General features: G+C 45.4%; 1 protein-coding gene across 1 annotated transcript in view; it reads right to left on the reverse strand.

Annotated features, from left to right (window-relative positions):
* Positions 1–18,649, reverse strand: part of LOC119379218 (WD repeat-containing protein 86-like) — a 37,919-nt gene that overhangs the window by 13,579 nt on the left and 5,691 nt on the right. The window contains exons 3-5 of the mRNA XM_037648448.2: positions 17,214–17,354; positions 11,945–12,109; positions 10,214–10,349 (exon numbers count right to left, since the gene is read on the reverse strand). Coding sequence (XP_037504376.1) covers positions 10,214–10,349; positions 11,945–12,109; positions 17,214–17,354 — 442 coding nt within the window. The remainder of the gene's footprint in view (positions 1–10,213; positions 10,350–11,944; positions 12,110–17,213; positions 17,355–18,649) is intronic.

Below are 18,649 nucleotides of genomic sequence, written 5' to 3' on the forward strand. Positions count from 1 at the left end.
CTCAACCGGCTGCCCACCCACGCTCCGAAAGTGGCCAATGGATAGCGTACGAACGTTGTAGTTATGCCGCTGTTCGAAAGACTCAAGTCCATGCGTGGATAATTACGCTTAAGTCGGAATGAATCTATATATATATATATATATATATATATATATATATATATATATATATATATATATATATATGATTACACGTGTAACGGACCAGTTACATAAACATAGCAAAAAAAGCAATAGCAATATATATATAGCAATATACACATAGCAATATATATATATATATATATATATATATATATATATATATATATATATATATATATATATATATATATATATATATATATATATATGTATGTATATATATATTGCCACGCTCGCTTTTTTTGCTATGTTTATGTAACTGGTCCGTTACACGTGTAATCACTGTCTTGCGCAAAGCCCGCCCGAATGTCTGGGAACCTTCCAGATTATTCCGGAATTTTCTTATAGGCTTGAGCGCGCAAACGCGAACAGTTGAGTTCATTCTACAACTAACGCGGCCACCAGCGATAAGGCTCGAATTTTCGATGCCGCATGTATAAATGCCGACACGCCTTACCGCTGAGCAGTTTATCGACGGCCGACGCCCTGTTCGCCGATCATTGTACAGCGAGTATTGCTGTAGTTTGAGTTTTCATTTCCCGGCCACAAGTTCGGCCAAATAAAGAGTTTCATCTTGAACACGCGAACTGCTGTCTTCGTCGACGTCACGCGAGTCCGTGACAATCTATATATATATATATATATATATATATATATATATATATATATATATATATATATATATATATATATATATATATATATATATATATATATATATATATATATATATATAATTACTTGAAACAGCTGCTACAGCTGCTAGCAGCTCTTTCAAGTTGTACAAATAAATGCTCATTTCTCAATAACGCTCCTTCCCTAATGTATTGACTTTCTTCGTGAATAAAATTTCCTGCACACCTACGGCTACTGAGCATATTGTTATTATGAAATCAGTGTATATTCAATTGCAAAATTAAACTTCACTTTGTTTCAGGTCTTGCTTGAGACTGCAGTAGTCTGTCAGATTCTACAGCCGTTTGTATAGCTCTACACCTAAGCATAATATAATAATTGCTGGGGTTTTTACGAGCGAAAACAACGACATGATTATGAGGCGCACCGTGATGGGGACTCCGGGTTAATTTCAACCACCTGGAGTTCTCTAACGTGCAAATCTAACCACACGGGTGTTCTTCTGCATTTCGCCCCCGTCGAAATTTGGCCGCCTTGGCCGGTAATCGAACCCGCGCCGTCGAGCTTACGTTTAAAAAGAAAGGTAACCCGACATTATTGCAATGCTCGATAATACACTAAATTTATAAAGTTCCGTCAAGGGAGCATCTTCCGGCAAGACTTATCCAGATCGGTTCATTGTTAAAGGAGAGGGAGAAATTGAAGTGATGCGTTGCCATACTGCAGGGAGATGAGCTTCCCTTCTCCCTCGACTAGCGTCCACAAACTCTCTACTTTCGCACTTGCTATAGAGCAGATCTAGGGAACGTGGCACGCTCTCATCGGTAGCCCGCAGCATGCTTTAATATTCTTTTTTTCATGCGCCGTGCACTCATAGTGGCAGTACGTACTTAGTGCATCGGATTATCTACCGAGGCCGCATGCCATAATAGGTGACGCAGCATGGAGGCCGTCTTGCGCTGAGGCATTTGTGCCTGTGACATTGACTATATGACAGGCTTTACAAATAGCACTGAAAGAGTACTAGAGTTACCTTATTCAATGTTGACTGTTTGTATATTGACAGCCCATTTCCTGAAATTGTTATTGAGGTAGGAGTGTTGAGAGATCTTTTATATTGGCCACTAAAATTTTACCGGAAGTGCATTGGGCTATTAACTTCTTTTATCCACCACCTAGACAGCGTTAAAAGGAGAAATATGTTAACAAGACCAATATTTCTTTAAAATGAGCCAATACATATGCACGATAGCTCCCTCAATGCGCTTTGTATATCAGTGGCGATGTATAAAAGGCGATGTTTTCTTCTTGGTGTCGGGTGGAAGTAATGTTGCAGTGGTTGCACCCACCTGCGTACACGGAGGCTATACTTGGTAACGTTTTTGTGCGGGTACTGCTGAGGTTAACTAAACTTTCTTTTCTGCGTCCGAGGGTCTTAGGTGCTGCGGTCGGTTCTGCACTTCGACTTAATTAGAAAAACAAAGGCAAAGAGCAGAATATAGAGGCGCTGGTCAGCTGCTTTGTGTAGTGTACGCTTGAAGGTGTCATTGTCCGCTCCTTTTGTGCAGTTGTGACAAAAAAGCCAACCTCTCGGTTCGGCTATCCCGCGCTCATTCGCACTTATATACACCGATACTCAATAAGAAGCGAGAGTAAGTCAACGTGATTTCTTCGGATATAATGACCTTATGTCGTGCAGTGCTGAACATCAACACGCTAGAGAATTCGGTAATTATTGGGATATTTCTGCAAAATTGTGCTTCCAACTTACTCGACGATACGTCAAGAAAAAAGTGACCCGTCATTTTTGTACAGGACGCGCGCCAGGGCCGTACTTCCACGAGAGGAAGTGCGCATGTGATTCTGTTTGAAATTAGAGCTCTTTTTGTGGAGTGTGAGACCGATTGATACTTTTGCAGACACGATCAGCACAACGTGATCAGCGTACCGTGCTTGTCGGTTTGCAATCCCCGATGCTAGTGAGAGGGCTCTTAAATATGATGTCTTTGCATTTAGTTTGTGTCTTCTAACGAAGAGACAAATGATTAACTGCAGAAAACAGATAGCTCATGTCATTGGTATCGAACACTCACTATACCGCAAGCGTCAGATCAAGTGATCAGTCAAGTAACCACAAATTAATGATATGCACGATTCTAATTAAAGGAAGGCATGATTGGTACTTATTTTACCATAGATTACCTTGTTCTGCACTAAAAACAATGGACGGCCAGCACACCTCCGCCTCCACAAAAACTGAAGTTACGCATCTTCAAAGTGAGGAAGCCTTGCAAGACAATTTCGCCATATTACTCCGCACATATCTGATCGTGGAGCGGAGTCTGCCCACAATTCGATATCGTAAGACAGTCCGCGTACTCTGCGCTATCCGCTAATATGGTTTACAGACGTTTGCAGAAAAAAATGCAACGAAAATATTTCATATGAGCTTTCTCATAACACTGGTCTCCGCAATAACGTTTTATCATTGTTCTGGCAGAAGACAGATTCGTCTTTTACATCTTCAGAAGGTGCAGTTGCTTCGCATCTAACATCTTTACAAGGCGCATGGTTTTACTTTCGTCTATGTTCGGTCATCAGTGAAATATTCGCACTGCCATGATAAGTGACATGTTTGTTCATCAGAAATTGCGCAGTTCAAAGCGAAATGTTAACACTGAAGAGAAGATGCCGTTTAGCCTGAATAGTGCAGCCTAAAAAAAAGAGGAGCTAAAAAAAAAAGAGGAGCTAGAGAAAAGCGAAGCGATGACGCGTTACTGCTGCATTATGATATCAAAGAGAATAGGATCAATCACTTTTACGGGGAGAAATAAATTTTTGGCCACTTATGGCACCCCTAATATTGCGTCTGACTTCCCTTATATTCAGCATAGCATAGTTTGATGTCAGTAAAATATGCAAGCATGAGAAGGGCACTGGGCCATGCCGGCTTTCAACCACTTAGTCGGAGCCATATTTTGTCAGGCTTTTCCCTTAAGACTCAACGCGATGTAATATGTGGCGTTTTTTCTTTTCTAAAAGATCCAAGTCCGCTTTAACTGAAACTGAGAAAAACACGGTTTTTTGCCAGTGTGCTCACGTCACCAAAATGCATCAAATCTATATTGCGGCTAAAATATATATAGCCCACTATCGTCGGTAGTCAGGAGTAAAATTTGGACTTGGCTCTTATAGATTGAAACATTTCATTCGGACTTGAATTAGCGTAAAACAAGTCCAAATCGCAGCGAATGAACGAAATAGCAATATTTTGTGACAAGATTAACACCATCCTTGTGCTTCCGTCGGTGCCGTTCTTTGTTGCATGGGAGTAATGGCGATGACTAGGCTTGTAGAGCGAGTGGTTCTTCCAGGCAAAAGGCGCACCATTCTGGACTGTCGGCAGCGTTTTTCTTGTTCTTGGCATCTATTGAAGGCCTTCAAGATATGCTTCAGCTCTTCTTATTCTTTTTAGCTCCTTTTATGCAGCGCCGTTTAAGATCACTTCTTCTTCAAGGAATAGATCGGTGCCCAATATCTTCATTTCAGTTGTCTTCTATTTCAAATATACCGTCTTGGAGCGAAAGAAGGACATGATGCTGTAGCGCAAAATTCGAAAAGAAACACCAAGAGGCAGAAAGAAATAGGAAAGTCGGCCTCTTACTCTTCATGTTCGAGTTTTGCCCAACGATATCATGTCCTTCAATAGGTACCAACTCGGCCAAGAAAAACTAACTCTGGAACGAAAGCACGATAGCAAAGAAACTAGGAGACAAATGAAGCACATTGGACGCGGTCATGTTGGTTGTTTTGGTCACGATTGTTGAAGCAGCGCTGATTTAATGGATCTGGCTCATTTTGATTCAAACAAATGCAGGATGTGGCTAATTTTTTCATTGGAAACTGACTTTTTGAGTTCACGTTACAATCAGGAATTGCTCCATTTTGATTACAATTGTTATTAAAGTGAAAGATACTTAGGCGCGCTTTTTTAGCCCAGTTTCAGTTTCTGGATTTGGCCCTTTTAGAAAAATAAACGCCACATATAATCTGTGTCCACCGGTGGCTTATACTTCGCCATGCTCCTTACCATGGCTTCGCGGGAGCCAATGGTAAGGAGCAAAAATAATGGAACACCAAAGGAATGCTTATTAAACACGGCTTCTGTTACTACGATGGGCCTCGGGTTATTTCAGGAATTCGATTATTTTTGGTAGCAAAACGGACGTGCGTCTGGGTAACCTGCCTGCCTTTCCTTGCTTCTTTTTCAGTTATTTTTCTCCATGACTGACCGACAAAACTGCAGTGTGCCAGAGCCACACCGTTGTTTTAAACGCTCTTTCGTCATATTTAGGGGATATATGGCAGTTGCTCTTGCTTTATTCGATTTCTTGTTGTTTCACTTTTGTGCGTTTTTTTTTTGTTTAAGTCAGTAGGCCGATCAAGGTTTGTTTGCGCGGTAACATTTGCTTCCATAACCAAGATTACCTAAGCACCGTGGCACGTTTGAAATCACTTTACTAGCGTTAGTCGATAGGGTAAAAGAGAAATACTGCTGTATCTTTACTTAAAGTTTTGTATCAGTTCTCGCTATCCCAGGTAAAGTTCTTGGAGGAGGAGGAGGAAAAACATTTATTAACAGAAAGGGGTTTGTGATGCTCGGTCCGCAAGTACCATCTAGCAGTGCTGGCTGCCCTCAGTCCAGGACGCCACAGGCAGTTGCCGCCCTGCGTGCCCTGTCGATCAAACTGATCTGATCATCAAGGTTATCGCTGGCCAGCAACTCCTCCCACCGCTCCACACTAGCTTGGTCAATGGGGGGCAGGGCGGGGATGGCCCGGCAAGTCCATATAATGTGTATTAATGTGGGTTTCTCAGAGCACCATGGGCAGCGCGCAGGGTATTCTATTGGGTGCATTTTGTTGAGAAAATGTAAGTTCGGATACGTTCCGGTCTGGATTAAGCGCCAGCTGGTAGCTTCCTCCTTTGTGAGCTTCTTATGGGGGAGGGAGTAGATACGTCTGAGTCCCTTGTAGTGATTTAGGATGGCCGCATACTCACACGGGACCGGGATAGGCTCCTCGGAGGCCGGGTCATGAGGTGCTCGGTCTGTTGTGTACCCTCGAGCCACCCTGTCTGCCTCCTGGTTCCCCTCCAGCCCCATGTGACCAGGCGTCCATATTATCCTGTGCCGGATGATGGGGTTTCGTGTGTCAAGAGTGTCGTTGGGATCTGGTGCACCACGGAGAATGCTAATCACCGCTTGACCGACTCGCCCTCGTCGTCAGCAGAGTGACCTACAGCCTTCCTTATCAGCGTCTCACTAAAGCGGAGGTAGACCAGATAGACGCTATGTTACGACGGGCTTACAAGGCAGCCCTTAAGCTCCCTATAGGAACCTCTAACAACAAACTTTTAAGTCTCGGCGTTCACAACACATTTGAAGAGTTACGGGAAGCGCAACTGGCCACCCAACTCTCCCGGCTCGCGCAGACTTCTACCGGCAGGGACCTACTGCGGCGCCTTGGGCATATGGGCCTCCTTCGAGATATCGCTAAACAACAGCCTATTCCATCAAACCTCCAAGCAACCTACAAGGTTGCCCCCATACCCCGTAAAGTTCTTGGAGCTGGGTAGTTGCCGGCCGATTTGACATCATATACATTTTGCAGGGAACTGTGCGTCGCGATTTTGACTGCGCAGAATGGTATGAGGCCATCGAGAGGATGATTTTAATAGTTTCGGGAACAATAAATTCCTTTCGAGGATGCCGGTGTAGAAACTCTTGAATGGACCCAAAGGTCCAAGCCTCGAACAGGCCTGCTCCTGACAAAGGAATCACGGCTGGTGCGGACAATGGAAGGTTCATGGCCTTATCTTTGTTTCTGCACGCGAGCCAGTCGGCAGCAGGCGGACAAAGAAGTTGAGTCCCCTGGGGGAAGTGCGAACAAAAACGTGGGCGTGCTTCCAGGAACGGTTCGCAAGGGGCAAATAATATGTGGAAGAGGGGCCCACTATTTTTCCTCCAGGAGAGAACTGTGAGAGTTCCGCAATTTATCAACGTGGCGCAAGGCAGCAGCGGCGGAAGGCCCGCAGTATTAATTGACGCCGTCTTCTTATTTGTACTTTTCGCCGTTTGTAGATCCGCCTGTCGCAGCCAAAGCGACGTACACAGACGCACGCAAATAAGCGTGCTTGACCAATCACGCAATTGACGGACAGGCGCGCTAGGTTGAGCTGGGGCACCCTATAGCGCTGCATGGTTAAAGAGCGCCTATCGAGCGGTACTTAATCAGATAAAGCAAAACTGATTATTTGCCTCCCACTTTGTTTCACTTTTTCGAATCTAGACGTTATGTGCTGGGAAAAATAAAGCTGACAGAGATCCGAAACACAATAGCATGCGAACAGGCAAAAACAACGCACCGTAATAAAAAAAAATGCTGAGCTGGCAGGAAGAGTGGGTGAATGGCACTTAAGGGAACCGCGCTGATGCTCTGTAAGTCGGATATTCGGGCGCGAACAGCCCCGATAGGAGCGGTGCTGGCGGCAACGACACTTTTTTTTCTTATTTAGCAGTACGTTAAGCTTACTTTACAACTGTTGCCTTTCGTAGTTGGGAGCGCAGTACACAAGATGCATTTTAACTTACGAAGAAAGGGCCGAAAAGTGAAAGAAAGGTAGTACACGTTTAGTCTTATATCGTCCAGTGCAAAATTCCGCAACGACTTTTATCTAGAATGTTTCTAAATCAGGACGCGTATTAACAAAAGTTTCTTAAGCTAGACTAGTTCGTAAGAAAATATCCCGGTGAGTGCTAGTGCTGGAAATGGTATTAGCGAAGTCCCAACCATCCGGAACCCTCCACTACGGCGTGTCTCATAGCCTGAGTCGCTTTGGGACGTTAAACATTTCACCCCGTGGCAAGGCGCACTTTACAAATGAGGGACCACATTCATAAAGATATATTTTGGCAAGTGCTATATGCCTCTGGCTGGCCCTTATCGATTATAATGTACCCAGTAGCCGCCGCAGTGGTTACGGTGCGCGGCTGCTAACCCGGAAGACGCTTGTTCGATCCCGGATGCGGCGGTTGCATTCCGATGAAGGCAAAATTATAGAGTCCCGTGTGCTGTTCAATGTCAGTGCATATTAAAGAACCCCGGGTGGTTGAAATTATCCGGAACCCTCCACTACGGCGTGTCTCATAGCCTGATTCGCTTTGGGACGTTAAACATTACAAACCAACCAACAATGCACACAGTACAAGGAGTGACTCAAACTTCCTGCGGGGAAAATTCGAACGTAAGGTTGTTTTTTTTGTGCGTATGCGGGCCCAGGTAACTTACGGGGACATGTTTTCCGAAACAATAATTTCGTTGGAATAACTTCGTGGAACAAAAATATCTCCATCCACCCGACTATAGCGCGATGCCACAGAAGAAACCCATGCGGTATTCAATGAATGAAAGCTTTCTCACGATTGAACAGAACAATCGTCCAGGTCATGAACTTGGAACCACTGTCGTTCCGGAGGCGGTAGTTCTACCATCTGAGCTAACCTAGATCGCAATCAGGATATCGGATAACGAGCACGAATGAATGAGAACTCGAAGCACTGGGACACTTAATATGGCAAATAAGTGCATTAAAGCCCGCAAGAAGCAGGAAAGCCCACGAAACTGAATAATTTCTCAGCTGCCTTTCGGTTTTCTGTATGCTGTTGATGGAGTACGCTTAGAGCTGTGGCACGTCTGCAGTGCTTGCTCCAATTCCTCCTGTATGTCGGTTTTTTTTTTTGCATGCACGTTCCTTGTGCTTATTCTCAGAACTTACACGGCGCGTGCGATCGAGTCATCTTGGAACGGACAAATCGGAATGCTGTTTTTTTTTTCAAACCGGAGGAAGGAAACAGAAACAGAAAGAGAGAAGGACGGGAGGTTAACCAGAAAAACTTTCGGTTTTGTATACCCTACCCTGGGGGGTTGGGGAAGGGGAGTAGAAAGATGAGAGAGAGAGCGAGGAGGGATGAGAAAAAAGAACAGAAGCAGAATAGAAGAAAAAAAAAAAGAGAGAAGCAGTGAATTCATTGCAGCGTGCGGGACTGCACCATAAGTCACAAGCGCTTCTTCAAAATGCACAAGAGTGCCTTCACTGCATTGTGACCCATCGTGAGATGACCCGAAGGTCCCCGTATCGAATCCCGACCGCGGCAGCCGCATTTCGATGGAGGCGAAATCTTAGATGCCCGTGTACTTAGATTTAGGTGCACGTCGAAGAACCCCAGGTGGTCGAAATTTCCGGAGCCCTCCACTACAGAGTTCCTTATAATCATATTGGGGTTTTGGGGCGTAAGAACCCGACAATTATTGTATATCGTATGTTCTGGAACTTACGCGAAGACCAACGATAACGCTTCAGTGGACCATGACGCATGAGTAAAAGCCGACTCGTATCTCCCGAGGGGCCCATTTTGGACGATCGACGACTGTGCTCGCTGCTATCGTTGTCTGCTGGTTTTCTGGCATGTCTGGCAAAATAAAGCTCGATTCACGCGGTAGACCAATTTTCGTGCACGAGCATCACGTGGCTTAGTGCCACCGAATCATGTCGCTGACGAGGATGCCGCAGGCGAGGTTACGCAATTTGTTGAAGCTGAACCGCTTAATTCCCGCCTGTGATTTGAATCACTTATCCGGGCCTGTTTTATGAATTGGGTTGCTATGCAGGATGACCCGAGTTTGGCGAAACTCGGGATCTTTCCGAGCTCTGGCGACACCTCCTTCTGAATGAGCTAACAGTACGCGAAGGTGAAATCCATCCCTCAGCGCGCGCTCCGTTCCATTGGATACGATGGAACGCGGCGTCACGCCAAGGGCGGTCGAGAAGGTTGGGTGGTGTCTTCAAACTAGAGGCACCTTTGTTCATTTGTTTGTCGTTCCACTGAGTGCAGAAGTGCACCCATGCAAGAAAAGTGACAGAAAGTTCTACTAACTATATTTTTTATGTGTGCGCGGGCCGTTTGAATTTATTTTCAAGCGTTTAATGTCTGCACTAAGTACCCTTTAGAATAATCAGCACCGTGGCCTCCGAGATTAGTTCCGACCGAGCGCCTTACAACACCGCGGCTAGAGCTAATCGCCGAGGCCTCGTGTATAATCACCATTGTCGGCCTCTACATTCTAGCGCGTTGCTAGAATCGCCCTCTTCGTCTTCTTATTAATCGTCTGCTCACTCCCCGAGCACATGCGCCCGGCTGGGCGGTATACCTAGCTAAGTCAGGACATGCTATGACGAAGCTGATTAAGCCAAATCATGCTAAGGCCGAGCTAATTAAGCCACGTCTTACTAAGACAATGCTAATGAACAGCGTAAAGCTAAGGACGCGTAAAATTTTCCGTTTTCGCAATGTAACCAAGGAAGAAAAACGTACGCATCCGGTCGTGGTAGCAGAGACAGTCGACCGTGTGCTGGTGGCCCCGGTAGACGCGGGTGCATTCGCCGAACTCCATGACCCATGCTCGGGCGGTGTTGTCCGAACTGCCCGAGTAGAGCATCTTGCTGTGCGCCTGCACACAAGTTCAGTTCTGTGCCGCTCTTACAGAAATATTCGAGCCATCACGCCAAGGTGCAATGCGGGCCGCACTCCTGCGAATGCTGCGAGAGGCAATCAGAACGCTAAGATGCAGTGCGGCCACGGCATTCTGCCATGCGTTCCTAAAATGCCGAGAAGTATAACTTATCTATAACTGCTACATGCATAGGAAGGTTTACGGTTAACGAAGATTACGGGACACCAAACTGCTGTTTTATTAATGGAGACTTGAACTATGTAGTGAATAATACACCATTGCTATGACTGTCTGAACAGCGAAGCTGTTTAACAAATCGTTCGTGGTTCACCCCGTACCAAAAAAACTATCGGAAATGGCAACGGCGGCTGCGAGAAGACCCCGAAGAGGTGGAAGGCCTACGCCAACGACGACGTGCCCGTAGATCTATATGAGAGGTGCGAATGCTTGGTTTCAGCGCGACGTTCTGTCTCTGGAGTTTGGACATCAGTGTCGTGTCTGTGACTGTCTGTGGTTTAACTCGAACAGCGCTGAGACTCCACGTAGAATCAATCTAACATCAACTCGCTAAAGCCCAGCTACGACCTAGAAGCAACCTAGAAGCAACCGAAGGTTACTTTTAAGGGCTCTTTGTTAGCCACAATATTAATGAGAACTAACTGACAATAATGCCAAGGAAAGTATAGGAAACGTTATTTGTAGTAATTAGAATATAAATGTGAAGAAAGTAAAGTGGAAGAAACGATAACTTGCCGCCGGCAGGGACCGAACCTGCAACCTTCGAATAACGCGTCCGATGCTCTACCACTGAGCTTCGGCGGCGGTCATCCTCCCGTCCACTTTGTGGGGTATATATGTGCATTTAAACCTAGGCGTGTTAGCGCCGATCGCAGCCACGTTGGCGTGTGTGGAACACTTTTTTTTCTGCCTGTTGGAGCCACGTAGTACGTGATCTTTTTACGAGCTGGCCACTAACCAATAATCCCTTGCATACTACCTGAAGGTAGTAGTGGCATTATTGTCTGTTAGTTCTCATTAATATTGTGTCTAGAAGAAACCTGTGTCACCTATAGCTAAGGCCTAGAAACAACCTATAGAAGCAACCAGATTAGTCTTCAAAATCGTCCAGTTTCGCCGTTTCCAGCCTTGCGTGGCTTAGTGGAAGCTTCGCCTGATTTTTTTATTGTTACAGATAACGAACAAAGTTGCGATGGGAAAAAATAACTAGGCATCCGTCTTTCTGTGTCGACCCATCATGTTCACATCGTAGGTATCGTACGCCATCCTAGTAGCGTTGACACATTCCAAAGAGCCAGAGGTGGTGAACATGAATCCAAAGTGCACTCATGCTCAGGGTGTTGTTTGGAAAGTCAAAATCAATCAATCAATCAATCAATCAATCAATCAATCAATCAATCAATCAATCAATCAATCAATCAATCAATCAATCAATCAATCAATCAATCAATCAATCAATCAATCAATCAATCAATCAATCAATCAATCAATCCCGTCTGTTCTCTCCATGTTACAGTGGCGCGATTTGTCAGAAAAGCAGTTTTGCGGTTTTCATCGTTAGTGGTTGCACTCACGAGCAGGCAAACAATGGGTCCCTGGTGTCCTGTGAGCACGTGCTGGCATTCGCCGCTGCGAACGTGCCAGCTCCTGATTACACCGTCGCCGCCTCCCGTGAACACGTAGACTCCTTCAGCGTCCACCTCCATGGCGTTGATGGGCGCTGTGTGGCCACGTAGAATCTGCAATGCGGCCGCGACTTGACTGTGGGTGAACTGCAGCCTGCACAGATTGAGTTCAAGGACCAAGTCTACGGCCCGGTAATGAAATGGTTCAACAAGTGATCAAAAAGAAACCGTATAACTTTTATTGCGTAAGCATTTCCATGCCTACCGAACAAGAAAACAGTGTGTCCGTCCGTCCCTCTGTCACGTAAAACGGATCGCTATAAAAAAATACACGTGTAAGACAAGACAATTTTTTTTTTGGTGGCACTGGGCTTTTTAAACCTAGTGTCCCACGCTCAGAAGCCGAATTCACCGGCTTACAGTATCCACCGGGCTAAACACCGACGCTCGCAGAACGTGAATATATCTGAATCATGTGTATAATTCGTATGGCTGGTACAAAACAAATGTAAAAGGGTAAGGCTTTCTATGAAGGCTTCATTGAAATATTTCGTGGCGCTGGAACAAAAGCCCTACACAGGACAAAATGTAAAACCGACGTGGAGGATTGCACGTATCGGAAAAATTCCGACTTTGCGAGAATGTAATGCAAAACCGCGATTCGGTGCTTCCGCGATGCACCTTCCGTGGGGTTGTTGCAGACGCTGACGACCACTATAGAAAGAAGGTGAAAGGCACCGTGCCGATTCCGCTCGACAACAACAACGTTCTAGGGATTGTCGCCGCCATAGAGTTTCTCCCAATAAAGCGCTGCGCGTATACGCATCACTCAGACAAATTCCAAAGGAGATTCTGCGACGAGTTTTCTTCTGTTTTTTTAACGATCAGCTGTGCAACGTGATAGAGTGAAATCATATGGAGGAAAACCCAGCCTCGCCGCCACTGAGAGTTCACTGTGCTTCATCCCCTTCGGATCCCTCCCTCCCCCCACAAAAGAAAGCAACCGACAAAGCTGCATTGTAAATGAACCCTGCAGATTCAGTGCAGTGCAAGTACTACAACAGGAGCATTGAAACAGCAGCAAATTTATATTATTATAAAAATGGTTTGAATTGATTATTTGAATTAATCACACCGTATCTTGGCATCTGTTGATGGAGAGCGGTACTTTGTCTCTTTGAAAAAAAAATTCTGCATCTTGAACCCGATGTGTTCCACAAGCAAAGAGACTTAATTTAGGAATAAACCGTGGATTCAGCCGTGATATAGATAAATCGCTGTACGAAGAGCTAAAGAGGTTATCAGAAAATGGTATAATATGCTCGCGACCGCTACGCGAGTTCAATGCTATTCATCGCTATAATTCCAACGGGTCGATGCTATACACTGTAGCTGATAGCGAAAATGTTTAGTTTGTTCTTTTCTCGAGAGACCCGCGGCTAACGGTGACCCAAATCCTTGCCAGCTTCCCTATTTGGTGCTTGCTATCAGTGTGGCGAAGCCCAAGAGCTCTGCAAAGCGACCTAGTAGCGTCGGATCGGTGGAGCGTGGTGTTAGCCGTCGCAGTAATTGCTCGCGTCGTTTTGCCCACTGCGACGAGCCCTGGAGGGAGCGCGGAAGAAAAGGGCGTCCATCTGGCGTTCCGCGAACGCCTTTGGGAAGCTCGCGTGTCCGGCGACCTCATCCGGCCATTCGCAACTGTCTTCCGCAGGAAGCTGCGATCCCGTACTTGGCCACCAGGCTGTTTCCGCCTGTGCGAAGCAACGCTGATTTGCACGCGGGCCGCACTCTGCCTTCTACATGGCAGCGTCTGCGTTATACTGCTGACGACTGGCGCGTCGCGGCAATTGATCTCACAGCGAACAGTGCGGACAGCTGTGGTGAAAAGGATTGCGATCGGCGACATCGCCACGTTTTCGCTTAATGTTTCGACGTAAATTTAACTGCTCAGTCCTCGTTGCGCCATCATCCCACAAGTCTGTAGCAGATGACTCACGTCCCGACGTGTCAGGAGGGAATTTTAGGAAGGGAGGGGCCAGGAGAGAGCTGCTGATTTGTGGCTGCCTGTCTGAAAGAGGTATTCAACCCCGGGAATCCGGGTCATCGCCACAGTCATCTTCCTGCCATGAATAACGTGCCCTGACCACCGTGAAATATTGCCGCCCCGTGGTGTCAAGGGCGCTGTGGGCAATCTGCGGTAACGCGACTCGCAAAAGGCTATCGCGCGCATATGGGAAAGTTTCACGTTGCCCGCGGCAAGAACGGTTCAACAGTTCCCATGGGATATAGAGCAGGCTAAAAACATATACAATACACGAAGTGGCGGGCATGTCATGTATGTCTTTATGTATACGTATATTGTAAAGACGACGTATAGCACATGTTGTAGTAAGACTATTTTCGAAGTACTGGTTCCTTTAAAGCAAGCGTGTCCAGAAACATTAAGGCAGCTTCGCAGTAGTGGTGCCAAGCCTGAAGGAAGTGCGGAGCTGGGCAGCCTTCTTTGTTATTCTCTTCGGTTTTGTCTTCCTTTCTGTTTCTCTTTTCCAGTTTTTTTCTGCCTTTATTTCTATTTTTTCCTATTTTTTTCCGTTTATTTCTCTCTCTCTTTATATTTCTCGCTTGCTTCCTCTTTTCTTCTATTTTTATGCGTGGTTTTGCCTGCGTTACGCAAAACGACGACAGCTTACCACAGCCCGGGCCCCTAAAGTGCCCCGCACTTAATATCATCAAGGCGCTCGAATAACAAGAGGAACAAGACTTCTCCTTGGCGCGAGCGCGCGCTCAATATGCTACGGAATACGGATGGCTATGCTATATATGGTTTTGCCTGCGTTACGCCAAGCGATGACAGCATACGACGGCATACGACAACCCAGGCCCCTAAAGTGCTCTGCACTTAAAGAAAAAAACAGTCTGTCACCTCATATAATATTCTCAAATGTGTCGATAACGATCATTGGTTCATGACACGTAATGTGGAAGATGCGGAAATTTGTCTACCACTGGTGGCCAGTTGTTTAATAAAACTTGTGTCACGTGGTTGTAAAGGAAACAATCGAGCCTTTGGGATTCCCTTAATCTTTTTTATTAACATATAATTAAAATAGACGTTACACCTTTTTTGGTGCCGATATACTCCTTTTCGCAGGAGAAGCGAAACTAAAACCCCAAGATGACTTACCAGAATCAACAGGCAATCGGGTATCACGAAAAATTAAACGTTCCGCGCACGAATATAGGACAGTGTAGATAAAAGTAAAATGTCAGTAAAAGACATGCACATTTCCACGAACAAGTAAAAGCGCATAAGCACGAATGAGCCCAAAAACACGCACATAAGTTGAGCGTATCGCCCATTAGACGGTTGGTGTATGTACGCATATCTACATAGCACCACACATACCGACATAAAACATTATCAGAAGTGCGGTACACATGTATAAGACTCATGGTATAAAAAACGACGATAGTGGTTGTAATCACGATTGATTAGTACGGACATATTTTCCTATTTGAAAAATCCAAAAGCCGCAAGGGATGTTATCTGTGGCTGTATCCTTAGCCATATTGCATATTTTGCGTTAGAAGCGCCTATTTCTTAGGGTCCTTTATACTAGAGAGCTTTAGAACAGGAGCCCCAAAACTCTTTACGTGTGCTGGCTTTGGGTCGCGTAGGAGCTACGAATTTTAGAATAAGGTCTAACGCTCACACTTTGGGTCTTGCGGTTGCAGCGCTACGGCAGTTGGAAAGGTAAGCTACTACGAACAATAATTAACGCTGATACAGGAATTCGCCTTCGGAATACGCATTATTGAGAAGTGTAATTCAAAAGGCGTAGTGGTAATAAATTCTCTCGTGGGGTCAGGCGGCGCAAATTGAGACACGGGGCAAGACGCAACATTTTGACTTTGTGGCAATCTACATCTTAAAAAAGAAAGTGCTCGTTTTGTTCTTGCCGGTAGTCGTCCATTTATTTCGTTAAAGAGTTCCTGCGGGAAAAAAAGCGTGATTGTTGTCAATGAGATTGTGACTCGCCAAAACTGGGGCGAAATTCTGTTCGCTGAAGTTTTTGGAGTCCTGCATGAAGGTAACCCGTCATCAGTACAGCAAGGTAAATGTTTATCTTGTTGCTCTGTACGGCTAGATACACGCTGCCAAAAGCTTAGTTCTGTAAGTGCTGCGGGCTAAAGGGGGAGTTTCTTTAAGTTATGGCATTTGAAACGGGTTAAAAAACGACAAAAAGGCATTGAATCGACATAAAAAGTGTCTTGCTAAGCGAATGATTTGTTTACACGCATTATATATATATCGGGTGTCAAGCTTTATGGTTTTCTTAAAATTCAGCACTGGGAAGAACGTGAAAACCACCTTTTCAGATAAGTTATGTATCCAGGGGGACACAAAGTGATACAATAAATATCGCTGTCAGCCGCCAAATTAACTAAGATTGAATAATGAGCTTTTTAATGAGTGCAGCAAGCGGGCATCTTCGTGCGGAAAAGTTGGAGGCAGTCTCGTTTCTACACAGTTCCACTTGGAAGAATTCTTCTAGCATATCTGTGCCCCAAGATATCCTGCTGCAAAGTTTAATGGTGGTTTGCATAATTAGGCATGCAAATCAGTGAGCACTGTCACGGACTGAGCTTCAAGTGCTTATCCTGCACGAACTAGCTACATAAATTTTTTACACTGTCTCTTTTTGCCACGCAGGCTGGGGCGAAATGAGACATTTAAGACCTTTCTTATTTCTTTTTTTTTTTAACTTTGAACAGCGGGAACATTGCATCCTTATGTACCACATGTCTTGTACCGAAAAGAAAGTTCCTGTTTTGTTCTTTTATGGTAACGAATAGAATATTAAAAAAATGACCATTAGCAAGTTTATGTAGCATTTTGCCCCGCCTTACTCTAAGTTAGATCACTGTAACGTAAGTCAACATTACTTGCCGTCATCAGCCAAGACAATCTAACTTTGAGTCACCAGCTGTACGTATATCCTATGAGCTCTTGTATCGACAACCGATGTTATAAACACTGGCTATTTTTTTCGGTCAATCTTTGCTGTATGCGTGAGATGGGAAAAAACGGTAGCATAAACCCTTATTTACTTAATAATAACGTCATCTGTTACTCCGAAATCGGGCCAGTTTGGTCTTAACAGAGAGCCGCCGCTTTGATAGGTGACGCAAAGCTTCTGGGGCAAGGGGTACGTACCTTTAAGCAATCGCCGGAGAAAAGGCCCCAGGTTCGAGCCGTGCAGTCGTGGGAGCCCGTGACAACGATATCCTCGGTGTCAGACTCCGAGAGCCCATCAGACGGCACGAAGATCACTGGGAAGACGCTCTTCGTGTGACCCTAGAGCGAAACACATTTACGCGAGAAACTGCAGGCAATGTTGGAAACTTTCAGTGTTCAATTCACATCTTCATTCCTTGGAATCTCGTTCGTCTTTGTGTTTTTGGGGAGAAAACCGTTAATTAGCCAAGAAACAGAGCTCGAGCATCCGTAGCGACGCCTTTAGAGCACGCAGATGTGCAGAGATATCATTTGGCAAGTAGTGTAAAAAAACTGAAGATGAGATTCTGCGTAATAGGTATTATTAATCATTCAATCGGGAAACGCTGTCGTCTAACACTCAAAGCGCGCACGTGAAACTGTTCTCATAGGCAACTTAAGAAATCGAAACGTCGTTTTTCAGCTGGGGCAACGCACGCAACGGAAACTGAAGGTATCTACTTGTCTCTTGCGGTCTTCCCGAAAAAAGTGCAGCTCTTCACCCGAAAGATTTAGGATTCAGTTTCGAACGGCTGCACCTTTAAGTGCTACTGCAGCATCACTGACAAAACCAGCCTTCCTGGTGAAATGTGGCGCCCCGCTGTACTGTCTCTTTCCGGATGATGCCGGACCCACTCTGACGGTGCCGTGACAACCGGTGAGAAGGGGGGGGGGGGGTAGAACGGAACCAAAAAAAAAAAGGCAGCTTCGCATTAGTGGTGCCAAGCCTGAAGGAAGTGCGGAGCTGAGCGGTCTTCTTTGTTTTTCTCTTTAGTTTTCTCTTCCTTTCGCTTACTCTCTTCTCTCTATACTATAGTATACAAGGCTATGCCATCCTCTGCTAGCGTGTCTGGATAGCCGAGTAGTTAGACACTCGCTTTCGGATCGTGGGTACGCGGGTTCGAATCCCACCTCGTAAAGAATCGGTTTCTCCTTCTATCTCTCTCTCTGTACTCGCCCTCTCGCCCACCAGAGTTATTGCATCCCACGCTGGTCAAATCGGCATGCGTGTTCTGGGAGCAACGCAGAAGAGGACGACGAGAGCGCGTGCCGGTTCATGATGATGATGATTTCTGGTCACCCGTCAAGGACCAATGCTTAAACAGCTCTGCTGTTAAAAGCTTCTATTTGTCTCACCAGGCCTTAATTTTTCCGATTCCTCGCTCAGTATTTGATATTACGTCCTGCTGCCCAGACTACCGGATATAATTAGGACTAGAGATTAGGACAATAATGTTTGTGCTCGAGATTTTTCTTCTTGGGTTACTTGCACTGTAGAAATATCTAAGAAGGTGCCTGGAACATAACTTTCTGGTATGACGCACAACCCTCCTCCTTCTCTTCAGCCCTTTTCCTAAGCACAAACACAGAAAAAA

This window comes from Rhipicephalus sanguineus, chromosome 1 (assembly GCF_013339695.2).
Source record: "Rhipicephalus sanguineus isolate Rsan-2018 chromosome 1, BIME_Rsan_1.4, whole genome shotgun sequence".
NCBI classification, from domain to species: Eukaryota; Metazoa; Arthropoda; class Arachnida; order Ixodida; family Ixodidae; genus Rhipicephalus; species Rhipicephalus sanguineus.